Below are 13,158 nucleotides of genomic sequence, written 5' to 3' on the forward strand. Positions count from 1 at the left end.
ACAGCAAGAGCCTACTGTAGATTTGATCTAACCTGAGATGAGAACACTACTAGATGATTGTGAATAGTCTCTCTGCGTTGTCCTTGTCTTCTTCCCTTTCTTTCTCTTCCTTTTCTGCCTTGTTCTCCTTCTTCTCTTTGGAATCTCGTGGCTCCAAAGATCTGCCTCGTTGCTGCCTTTTTATAGCTTTAATCTGCCTCTAAAACGCAGCCACCACACCCCTCTAATCTTAATTAGGGTTAGGTTAAGAGAGGGTGTGGGCTGTGGGTTGATAAAACCCACATGGGCTGAATATGGGCCATCAGCCCAACATTGCTAAGCGTAAATCATCCGTCAAATCCCTGCATATCATTCTAAGTTTTTATCCACTTCTATTACCACAACGTAAATGCGACGTTTTGTTAATAACTTTATACAAGGAAACCTCATTCTGTATAGTTGTGCTGATCCAAATGAAAGCAATATATATTAATTGGTCAGGTATTGAGGGAAGAAAAACTATGTCTAATGTCAACTAAGATCTAGTTTTAGGATGCACCATCGTACGTACTGAATCTCTTCTGTTTGGTAGCTCCATGAAATATTCACATGTCAGATACATAGAAATGCAAAAAGGTATTGTCTTAATCATCGAAGCACAAAACTACACTATCCAGTCAACTATCTAAAGCCTTTTCAATGAAGCACAAGTTTAGTTGTCTCAATTTTGTTAAGGAGATAAGAAAAAATGTTATATGTTATATAATAATATTAGATCAATTTTATAATACATACATTTTGATGCTATCTAAATAAAACTATATTCGCCTCTTCTCTTTTTATCCATTTTCTCTTTTTATCCTATCACTTAGATCGATGGTTCAATGAGATTGAGAGAAAACCTATAATATCTTAACTACGTCATCTAAAGATAGTTATTTAGTCCTTAGAGGTCCTATTTATTTATAGGCGAGAACAGAGGATCTAAGTCTAGGATAAATTATTAGGAGAGTTTCTTTCATCAAAGACATCCCCTAAGGAATCATATTATAATATGGACTTATTTTCTATTGGCCAATAACTGTTATCAAAATCCAAATAGTTCTATTATATATCTTATCTAATTATAAAGAGTCACATAATTTAACATTCTCCCACTTGACCCATTAATTGATAAAATATAAAAGATATTCAAAATCAAAATTTGGTTGAAAATAATTTTACCTAATTGGATTCAAAAAAAAATTTTGAAAAGCATTTTATACATGATTATAAATTTTAAAAATTAAACCAATAAGTCAAATAAATATAATAATATTATATTAAATCAAATTATCAATGCGAGTCATAGCAGTTGTATATCATTAATATCATACTCTCTTCTATTTACCACAACATTATTGTTTTTTTTAATATAGACCATAATGATCCACTGTAATTTATCTTATCAAAATAGTTTTGTTATTACATTTAACTATAATATGCATAAACATAAATAGGATAGCAAAAATAAATAATTATAATTATACAAAAGAAATATCAATAATAGACCATAATGATCCACTGTAATTTATCTTATCAAAATAGTTTTGTTATTACATTTAATTATAATATGTATAAACATAAATATAAACATAAATAGGATAGCAAAAATAAATAATTATAATTATACAAAAGAAATATCAATAATAGCATCACCATATCTTTTATGGCTTACTTACAAGTCTTATTCTAAGAATTTATTATTTAAATATTTTATATTATAAAATTTTAGTAAATGGATAAACAATCATTATAGTGGTGCTTAGGTTCTCAATTGATACTTATTATTTTTAGACACTTTCTCTTTATTTTGATATGCTTGGAACCACTAGAGTACTTACCATTCTTAGAGGAGAAAACTATTATGGTATTATCATAAAATATCTTCTATGGTCTGACAATTGAGTCAACCACACCAAGTTATGAGATGAAATTTCACAGCCATAAAGCTTGATTTGTGGCCTCGTCATAAATTTAACCTCCATTGTTGATAATGCAATAAGCAATTACTTTGTACTTTTCCAAGAAATTTTTCGCTAGCTAACATGAATATAAATCATAAAGTGAACTTCCTACTATCGATGCAATTTACAAAATTAACATCTGAATATCTCATCACTTCAAGCTGATCTGATCTCTTATATGTAAGTATATAATCTTTTGTCTTTATAAATATCTCATTACTTTCTTTGCAGCTTTTCAATGTTCCATTCATAGGTTGCTTTGGTATCTATCTAGTATTACAACTCTAAAACCGATATATGATCTTGTAGAGCATATAATAGATTTCTAACTATACACCCCCATTAGGAATATTCTTCATTTAATTTCTTTCTAAATCATTTTTTGGCACTAGTTTGGGTTGAATTTTTCATATTTAGTAATAGGTGTATTATTGGCTAAGCAAAACTGCATATTAAATCTCTCTAAGATATGATTAATATATCTTTTCTAAGACAATCCTAATAAACTTTGAGATCTATTCTTGAATATCACAATGTCAATAACATAGGCTGTCTTATTCATATTAACCATCTTAAAGTTCTTGTTGAGAAATATCTTAGTTTCGTCCAATAAACTAAGATCACTACTAGCAAGTAAAATATTATCCACATACAAGACTAGTATAATAAACTTGCTCCCACTTACCTTCAGATATATACATTGATAAATAATATTTTCTTTAAATCTGAAGGAAATAATAATATCATGAAACTTTATATATCATTGTCTAGGAGCTTGTTTAAGGACAAACATATTTTTTACCTTCCTAGTGCGCAGCTTATGATCGCATGTGGTCGTCGCTTGGACACGGGTTCTGCCCATGCATAGCTACCACCTGGGCGCAGCTTGTGCCCATGTGTGGCTTCTACCCTCGTGCGGTTGCCGCTTGGGTGTCGCTTAGATACGGTTTTCGATTAGTCATAGTTGGACCACAACTGTTGCGATGCATGGTTGCTCACAATTATTGATGTTGCTATGAAGTACACGTTGCTCGGTGTAGTCATTACTGCCAACAAATATGTTGTACATATATAGTGAGGTTGGCAATAGTGTTGCACAATGATTATCGTTGCTTCATGATTATTGAAGATCGCGTTATAAGGAATCTAACACCGCCCGCTAGCAAGCGATAAAATAGAAGATGTAGGAATTTAGATCAACAAAATATGGATCATTCAAACATTGTAAATCAGAAAACAACAAATCTAAGATATTTGATTTCAAGAACCTAGACTCTAATACCAATTATAAGTATAAAAATTATTATATTCTCTATGTACTACAGAAACAATCTTTTATGCTAGGATTGAAATCCAATAATATTCTATCGATTTTATGATACGTACCTTTTGATGCCATCTGAAAAAAGGATCTCTATGTGATCTATAAGGGCACCTTCTTTAGATCCAAAATCGCTATCAATCTGCAAGGAAAACTAGACTCTCCTCCTCTCTTTCTATCGTTTCATATGACTACTTAGATTGATGGTTCAGGGAGGTTGAGATGAAAACTATAATCTCTCAACTATGTCCTTTATGAGATCGTTCTTTAGTCTTTAGAGGTTCTGTCTATTTATATAGGCGAGAGTAGAGGGTCTAAAATAAGTTATTGGGAGAGTTCCTTCCATCAAGGATATCCCCTAAATAATCTTGCTATAATATGATTTTTTTTATTAACTAATAACTGTCATCAAAATCTAATTAATTATATTATATATCTTATCTAATTATAAAGAGCAACATAATTTAATAGTGCATGCATCTATAAAACTTAGAAAGGATGAGAAAGAGACACGAATAGCATAAGCTATTGCCTTTTGGCTTCCTCCTCTCCTCCTCATTTGTGATTCGATGACAGTGGCAAAGGTAGGGAAAGGTAAGGGTATTTATGAAATTAAAAATTAGAGACATTATTTAGAAAATAAATAAAAACAGGGAGCATTTTAAAAAAAGGGAGACTTTTTTAATAGGAAATCGCCCTAATTCTAAAATAGTAAAATAGTTTAAACCTTGAAGCAACGTTTGAGATGGCAATAGTGCTAAACAGCTGATTATTTATTGTAATAAATATGTAGAATAATTATCAAATTATATACAAATATGTTGCTTATTTTCTTGGTAAACAAATTAATTTGTTCGGAATGTAAAAAAATAATATAAATTTAGAATTAAAGTTGATTTCGTATGGTGCTTCAGATTAGAAATCAAATCGTTCCTAACAATTCATGCTTACTATTTAGAAAAGAAATCACGATTAGGCAAGACGTGAGAAGAGAACATTTCATCAAGTCTATATAAATAAAGTGTAGCAATCGGCCAAATCGTTCAAACCCTTCTTTTCCCTCTGTTTCGGAACTTCGCATCATGGCCACGCTGTTAGCAAATTTAGTCATCCTCTACTTCAACTTCTTATTAGTGCTAAAGGTGGCCGCCAATGATCCAATCTCATGGTGTAACCAAACGCCTCACCCTCAAGTGTGCAGTTCGATGCTCGAAAATGAGATTGCTGAGTCCATCTCCCAATCGGACTTCCGCGACGTTCTCCTCCGGGCCACCACGGCCCGCACCGTCCTTGCCCTCCGTCAAATATCATCCATGGACATGACTCTGTTAGACAAGCCGGCGAAGGCAGCATTTGCTGATTGCTTGAAGCTGTATAACGACACCATCATCCGTCTTCAACACTCCATGCGTTCTTCTTCGTCCATCGAAGACTCTCAGACGTGGCTAAGCGCCGCAAAGGCTAATGAACGGACGTGCAGGGATGGCTTTGTGGAGCTCGGTTCCACCTTCCCCTTAGCATCCTCGTCCTTCGTCACCAACCACCTATCGGAATCACTTTCCAACATGCTCGCCGTTAACATAGCAACGCCGAGGGACAAGCCGCCTCCTAAGAACCGCCGGTTGCTATCCGATGGGTTTCCACGGTGGGTAAAGGCAGCTGATCGCAAACTTATCCAGACGGGCGTAACCATAAAACCCGATCTTGTGGTGGCTAAAGATGGCTCCGGGAACTACAAGACCATCTCAGAAGCAGTCGCGGCGTCGGTAAACCTACGGCAAACCACGTCAAGATTTGTGATCTACGTCAAGGCTGGTGTCTACAGTGAGACCGTCGATATCGCCCTGAACATGGTGAACTTAATGATGGTCGGAGACGGGAAAGATGACACCATAGTAACCGGTAGTAAGAACGTCGTAGATGGCACCTCAACGTTCAATACTGCTACCTTTCGTAAGTTCTTTCTCTCTCATAAAGATCTTAACGAGGTTTATAATTGAACTTGGGTGGATGATTAGAACTTCCCATGTAATATTTTGCAGAATAATGAAAAGCGTTACTCATGTATACAGAAACACCTCAAATATTTCTCATTTGCTGTCCTACCTCTTTCATAAAATAAATGAAAAAAAAATCCATACATGATATAACGCTCACTCTGTATAATTGTAGTGAACTTACCTCGCATTATTCAATGTGTTTCCATTAAATGGTTGCAATTCTTTTCGACTAATTTCTTAAACATAGATTACATTAGAATCAGAGGCCACTTTCTACATAGATCTAATGTCATATTCAAATTGAAAGTCAAAATGCTCGCTCTTAGAACTGTCACCATCGACAAATGCACGTAAAATTGCTGCAGGTGTCGACGGCGAAGGTTTCATTGGGCAAGACATGGGCTTCGAGAACACGGCTGGACCTAAGAAGCATCAAGCCGTCGCACTTCGTTCGTCTGCGGACAGATCCGTGTTCTACCGCTGCAGCTTCAAGGGATACCAAGACACTCTCTACGTCCACACAAACCGGCAGTTCTACCGTAATTGTGACATCTACGGTACGGTGGACTTCATCTTCGGTGACGCCGCCGTGGTGTTCCAAAACCCCAAGATTTATGTGAGGAAGCCGATGGACAGGCAGAAGAACACGGTGACGGCCCAAGGCCGAGACGACTTCCATGAGAACACTGGCATCGTGATGCATGACGCTTTTGTCATGGCCGCGCCAGACCTGAAGCCGGTGCAGGGGTCATTCCAGACCTTTCTCGGCCGGCCATGGCAGCAGTACTCTCGAACGGTTTACTTGCTGTCAAGGTTGGATGACCTAGTTGATCCTGCTGGGTGGCTCGCGTGGAACAAGAACATGAGCGTGAGCAATTTGTACTATGCGGAGTTCCAGAGCAAGGGCGACCGTGCTGATACCAGCAAACGAGTAAATTGGCCAGGCTACCATGTCCTAACAACTGATCAGGAAGCCGAACCTTTCACCGCCGGAAAATTTTTGTCCGGTGACTCGTGGGTTCGGGCCACGGGGGTCCCTTATGCCTCCGGGCTTTATGGATAGGACGCTGGCGGAAACAATGAGTTACACTGTGCAACTACTGGATAGGTGTGTAGCTCACTCACCTGGATAGTTCCCTCTTATCAATTTGTACTTGAGATATTTTGGTAGTTTGTAAACTCCGCTGATCATGCAGCACAACCCTTCAATTGATCATATGTCACTTATATACGCGTAGCAATCGAAGTAAAATTTATTATGCATCCAAGAATAATCAGGCAATAATTGAAGCAATGAAAGCAAGAAATCTTCATCACATCAATATCATAGGTTTTGAGCTATAAGATATATACAAGATATCAATTTTATTGAGTCTAAATCGGTTAAAAATATTTAAGTTGAAGTTTATATAGTACATTCATTAGTCTTCAACATAACCTAGATCAAAGCTAATATTATATTTTAATACTAATTGTCATCGATTTGATGGGATAACTGACGTATAAATATCCATAAGGACCCGTGGGGTTAAAAATAAAAAAATAAATGATGATGAAACGAGGATTAGAGATATCTATTAATATATGGATTAAGACATTGGGTTCGGACAGGCTTGCCCTTGGCCCGCTTGTTTCAAATCAGATTGAGTTGAGTCTTAATTGAATTAATTTTGAGTTATTTGGTTCCATTGAATCAAATGAAACAATATCGATATTTGATATTCCCTTGTAGCTTATCATTATTATTTATAAATTTTGATATTATTAATTAAAAATTTTAAATTGATTAATTAAAATAATATAGAGAACCGAAACCATTCATATCCTATAAATCAATCTTAATTTTATTAATTTTTAATATAAAATTAATGAGAAATGTTATCTTTATTGGTTCTTTGGCAACCCAATCTATGCCAAGCTGCAATAGCTGTCCCATTTCCACTTCAACATTCTTATTAACAATTCTCGATCAGACACCTCGCCAGACGAGTCCTCTCTGACAACAGATTCGACCCACTTCGGCATGTCCATGTCCTCCTCCTTGAAGGCCTCCGCTTCGGGGAGATTTGACGGTAAGCAGCTCCAGTAGCAGATCGAATGCTGGGTTTTGCAGGTATCCTTAGACCTCATAGCTCGCCGTCAGTGACACGAACCCGGCCTCACATCTGTGTACAAGGATCTGTGTCGAAGTTGAAAGATTGAACGAGGTATCAGAACTTGTTGTTTGTTTAACTCTATATACCACCTGTTTAATTCATAAATTTCTCTTCAAAATCTTTTTCCTACAGTTCTCAATGAGTGTGCTCTTCTTACATTTATGAACGAGAATGAGGGTAGGACTCTGATTTCTACAGATCTCAATGACGGAATTAGAACATTTACATCATCAAAAAACAGAGGTATTCATTATACAGCCGTCACGATGTAACAGAATTAATTGATGGAGGAGGTGGATCCCAAGTTCAATCAGAAGAAACATAAAAGTTCTTCCAGAATACAGTCTTTAATAGCATCAAACAGACACCGTAGCACGTAAATTGAAATGCAATAGAGACGAAAACGCTTGAATTGGACGCACAGATCAACGACAGAGCCTACGAATCACAAGTACATCTTTCTTTGACAATCGGATGATAGAGAAAAGGGCGAGAAGACGAGACTGAAGGCGATCCGAAGACTAATCTACTCTACTGTTTGGCATCTAGCGATGACAGGATTATTCAGAGCGTTTGAGATTTTCGATGCGCTGGTTTTGCTGGTCAATGCGGCCGAGGAGGCTGGTGACGGAGAAGAGGAGCCAGTAGAGGAGGAGGGCAGAGGCAATGAGGATGGCGTTGCGCTGGCTCTTCATGATCGACTTCTCGTACCTGAGGTGCTCGGAGGGGGTGCAGGCGTGTTCCTGCTCGCAAGTCGGCCTCATCTCATACTTCCAGTAGATGTCGGCGAGGAGGAAGAGGCAGAAGGGCACCACGGAAAGGAGCGGCTTCAGGGCGCCCCGTACGACGGTGAGGAGGCCCCGCCGGAGGCCGCCGAGGCCCGGGAGGGTGAGGAAGAGCAGCATGATCGCCTCAGCCCCGGCCGTGTAGCCCAGCACCACCCACTCCAACGCCATCCGGATCAACGAACGATCGGATCAATTAGAGATCGACGCGAAACCCTGGACTAGTATAAGCAAATCTTGCGCGGAGGAGAAAGAAGCCCACTTTGTTTTCTCCGCCTCGTCCGGATGGGAGCCCGCAGGAGATAAATGAATCGTGGGTCTCCGTTTTAACGAGGAAATGCAACCACGAGTACTTTCGACACCATTTCGGACGTACCCAACTGGAGGTTCCCCAAGGTGGTCCCGGTGGCCTCAGCAATAGCATATGGGGTACACTCATTCGTATCCGAGAACCGAGTGTGGAAAGACTATACTGATTTGGAAAGAGGAGGAGATCGGCAACGCGGTTCGATGATGGGCACGTCTGTTCTTTGAACTCGCCAGCTTGCCAGGTGTGCGGGCAGTCGTTGATCCACCGCTGATGCGGCGCTCGGCGGCAATCTTTAAAGGCATCTTTCCGGTTAACTTAGCGAGGAAGCAAGGAATTGGTCCAACGGACAAAATGTCGTTTCGGTCATGAACAATGACAAATTCTAAAAAGAATCAAGGCTGATATAGCGGAGCTGTTATGCACATTTATATTCCTTTCAATGGAAATAGTATAGTTTATGCACAAATATGTCTTTTTTGAAAGTATATATATATATATATGAAGAATATTCATTTTTATTTAGAAATTATATTATTAAAAAAATAAGGACCCAACAGATAAATATTTTATGTTAGGTGTGATCGAGATATAATTTATTCTTTAAATTTTTTTATTTAAAAATATTTCTTTAATCGTTAGTGGTTATAAAGACATCGACTATAAAAGAAAAATATATGTATGATTTTTAATATTAAACTCTATGTTATGTTGTTATCTATATCGAAATACTAATTTGAATATTGAAGATATCGTCCATTCTAACATCAACATTGACATTACTAGCTACTCAGATCTAACAGTAGTCTCAATTATCGACGTCCAAATATTTTAGATTAATAATTTTTAGGACTAATGATTGTGCTTCATCATTTCCTATGGCTAAAGTCAAAGGTTTAAGCTATTCACATCATATTTTGCATAAGTTGAAGACCCGATCTATAAATCTCATGAATCCTACCTTGCAAATGCAAATCCAAGAAATTGGATGACAGAAGAACATGCATCGAGAATCCCATCTCCAAAAGAACAATGACCCATCGATGCCTTGTGAGATCGCCCTTCATCCAAAAGATTCAAAATGAATCAATTCCGTTGGAATTTCTTCTTTGGACTTTGGAAATATTGGACATAAGCATTGATCCATTCGAGTGCCCGGTAGCTTTTTGTACCCAGATGACCCTCTACGAAAGAAAGGAGGCTTTGATGTGTTGTTGTTTGTCTACCGCTCTTCATGTAGATGATACTCCTTAGCAAAGGATTTCAAGAAACATTTCATTAGTAATTGTTGGTCCAAATGCATGACTGCAGCTCTGATTGATTTCATTTCTAGATTCAAAAACAAAGTTCAAGAAATCACTAATGCAAACCCATCAGTTGTCATCGAAGCCTTCATGTCAAAAAATATCAGCTACTTAGAGAGGGATCCGAAAATTACTTTCAACGAAGAAAAGATAGATCACATTGACCTCAATCATGATGATATCATCACCTCCTTGAGGATGTTAACGGTTTTTGAGAAAAGAATATTGATCGACATAAATAGTTCTACCAATATACTTTATTTTAATATCTTTTAAAAATAAGATTAACTACTATCTTACCCTAATGTCCTCATTATTGATGGGATTTACTGATGACTCAATCTCATCTCTCAGGATTATCAATCTGTTTGTCACATTCGGTTTAGTCCCTAGGTCAAAAAATAATGATGATAAGATTCATTATGATCAAGATCCCATTAGACTATAATATCATCATTGAATGACCTATTTTGAATAGACTTATCATATATTTATAAAATCCATAATTAAGACGGAATCAATTAGTTAGAAAGCAATACGATGGAATCCCACCATTATTACATAACATTGGTCTATCTCACCAACAAGCTATTATCATCCGTCACACCAATAAACTCTTGAGGTACTCACTAAGAAGTTATTCTCATCAGTCACCAAGAAGCTATTATCATCTATCACACCAGTGAACTCTTGAGGTACTCACCAAGAAGCTATTACCATCCGTCACACCAATAAACTGTCAAACTTGAGGTAGTTTAGTTGCTTACCATGGTTCCCTCTGATAGAGTCCGACCTTATCGCACTATTAAAATCGAATCAGAAGAGAGCAAAACTCTATGAGGTTGAACTCTCTCTACTCATCCCCTTTTTTTATCTTCGAATGCTAATTTTGACATCGAAAGAATCACATCGAAAGCCCCTCCTGACATGAGTCTTCTTGCAAGAGGAAAGCAGCTGATATGCAGTTGACATCAGCTGATAACAATTATAATCCATTGCTAACTTTATATTGTGCTAAAGCATCAGAGGGGTGATATGCAGTTCCTGCTGCAGATCAATTTGTTCTTGTTCAAGGTATTAGAATTGTCATAAAAAGAAAATGAAAAGATGGTGGGATTTACGTATAGATTCCTTCGTTTTATAGGATTAACAGATCAAGTTCAGCCTAGTCATTACTTATGTAATGACACCATCGTTTCCTACTTCTAATCTTCATCAATCAGCCATTCGATAGATCCAAACTTAACTCAGTATTTAGCGCTAATTGAGCAAGTAGATTGATATTATTATCCCTTGCCTTAGAAGCCCAAGTGACCATAAAAGGAATTTCTTCTGTACTGTCTTAGCTAAGTTCATTTTCATTTCTCGTTGTGAATCAGACGACGGATTCATCACCCAATAGATTAATAAAATTTCTTCAATATTTAATGCTTTATTGTCTCAACTGCAGCGTCAAAGAGAAATGTTAGTATCAAGATGTATAATTCGAACTCTTAATACTTCTGTAGCAAGAGGTTCTTTATATATATATATATATATGTGTGTGTGTGTAAATTTATAATAATTAGACGTGTGTGTGTGACGTGTGTGAGTATAAATTTATAATAATTAGACAATAAATTTACACACACGTACCTTAGAAAGCATAATAGTTAGAACAATAGTAATAGCAATAATGGATATATTTATAGAAATCTTGATTTTACATAAATAATCATCCAAAATCTCGAAAATGGAGAATACTGTCTTGGCCTCAAATAAGTTAAAATAAATTTTTATTTAATAATAATAATAATGTGTCAAACAGCACCAATACCTTATCACCTGACCCATAAACCCTACTTAATTTTTCTTCTCCCTTCTCCGTGATGCTTCTGCCTCCTCATCATGTCTTTGCATCCTAAACCTTTCTATCTTATTCTAAACCAACAACAAAAACAATTGTAACAATTAACTCAAATTAAAAAAAAAATCTGATAGTCGATTTGAAGGAAACATCTTTATAGAGAGTACGATAAGAATTGATACAAGATTTGGATAAACTCGATTTTGAAATGGTACATCTCATGAAGAATATATCATCTCAGTATTTGAGAAGATTTTATATCATTAATCTATTAAGAATTAAGAATTGATTTATTGTATAAGTCAGTTTTTTATTGTTTTAGTTAGACATTGATTTAAAGCTAATCGAGGTTCTTCATCTGCATTGATCCTGAGTCGATTTCAGTCGACATCATTTTTGTCTAACTTGGGACGTTCTTAACAATATCTCTCCATGCCTAAGTATAAATTCGAAGAATTAAGTTTATATTTTCTAGAGAGAAATGCACTTAAGAAATCTTTTTATAGTAAAATCCAAATACCATTACTCCGACGATAGATGTTAGCTATGGAGAAGGTTGTGCTTCTCTTTTAGACTTAATTATGAACATGATGTATCGAATCCGGGATGTGATAACATTTGACCTATTTAACCTTATGCTAAGGTGCAGCCAAGTGATACTAGGGTGTCGACTATATGATACCGAGGTATCTATCTCATAGCACTAAGGTGTCTATCACGTGATGAAATTGATCCATATTAACTTGCCAATACTTAAGCAAATTATGAGTTATTATACGTTTGGTTGTTCAGGTTAATTTGATCGAAGTGTCATTGAGATATGCTTCAAGCAGATTTGGTATTGTTTATCATCAAGATACATTTCGGATTGACTCGGTCGCACGTCATCAATATGCAATTTGGGCCAATTTGATCGTGTGTCACCAAAATAGGCTTTGGGTGAATTTGAACATGTGTTGTTGAGTTACGTTTGACCTATTTGGCTATTGTGTCATTGATATGTGCTTTAGATCGATTTGGTCGCACATGTCATCTAAATGTGCTTCGAACAAATTCGACCACACATCAAATTTGGCCATTCTCATGTGTAGCTCTTTGTGCAAGATAATTTCTCTTTCGTGTCACGCTTGCACATGCAAGGTGTCACCGTTTCCCTCTCCTCCTGCCATCGTCCCGGGGGAGTCATCGAGACCACCGAATCCTCCTGTCCCTGTGAGTTGGTGGTATGAGCATTGGGCGCAGCAACAACAGTCCCCACCTCCAAAGGGATCCAAGCCCTCAACTTCCTTGGCCCACCTAGGTGGCCTTGTAACCCTTAACATATTCGTAGTTTGCCCCATCCGAAAGAACTCATACCATTGTCGGCGATGGGGTGGCCCGAGGGGGAAGAAGATGTGATCACCCCCCTCCTAAGAGATCACAAGGACCAATCAAGCCGCTTGGTGGAATCGAAG

The 13,158-nt window shown here is 37.1% G+C and overlaps 2 protein-coding genes across 2 annotated transcripts; one reads left to right on the forward strand and one right to left on the reverse strand.

The window, feature by feature from the left end:
- The first annotated feature begins 4,388 nt into the window (after positions 1 to 4,388).
- Positions 4,389 to 6,369, forward strand: LOC135680139 (pectinesterase-like). The gene is made up of 2 exons (XM_065194127.1): positions 4,389 to 5,259; positions 5,672 to 6,369. The coding sequence occupies exons 1-2, from the start codon at positions 4,389 to 4,391 to the stop codon at positions 6,367 to 6,369; spliced, it is 1,569 nt and encodes a 522-aa protein (XP_065050199.1).
- A 1,323-nt stretch (positions 6,370 to 7,692) lies between these two features.
- LOC103991491 (uncharacterized) lies at positions 7,693 to 8,562 on the reverse strand. The gene has a single exon (XM_009410972.3). The coding sequence runs from the start codon at positions 8,416 to 8,418 to the stop codon at positions 8,023 to 8,025; it is 396 nt and encodes a 131-aa protein (XP_009409247.1). The 5' UTR covers positions 8,419 to 8,562; the 3' UTR covers positions 7,693 to 8,022.
- Positions 8,563 to 13,158: the final 4,596 nt, after the last annotated feature.

The sequence above is a fragment of the Musa acuminata genome, chromosome BXJ1-7 (assembly GCF_036884655.1).
Source record: "Musa acuminata AAA Group cultivar baxijiao chromosome BXJ1-7, Cavendish_Baxijiao_AAA, whole genome shotgun sequence".
Taxonomy (NCBI): Eukaryota; Viridiplantae; Streptophyta; class Magnoliopsida; order Zingiberales; family Musaceae; genus Musa; species Musa acuminata.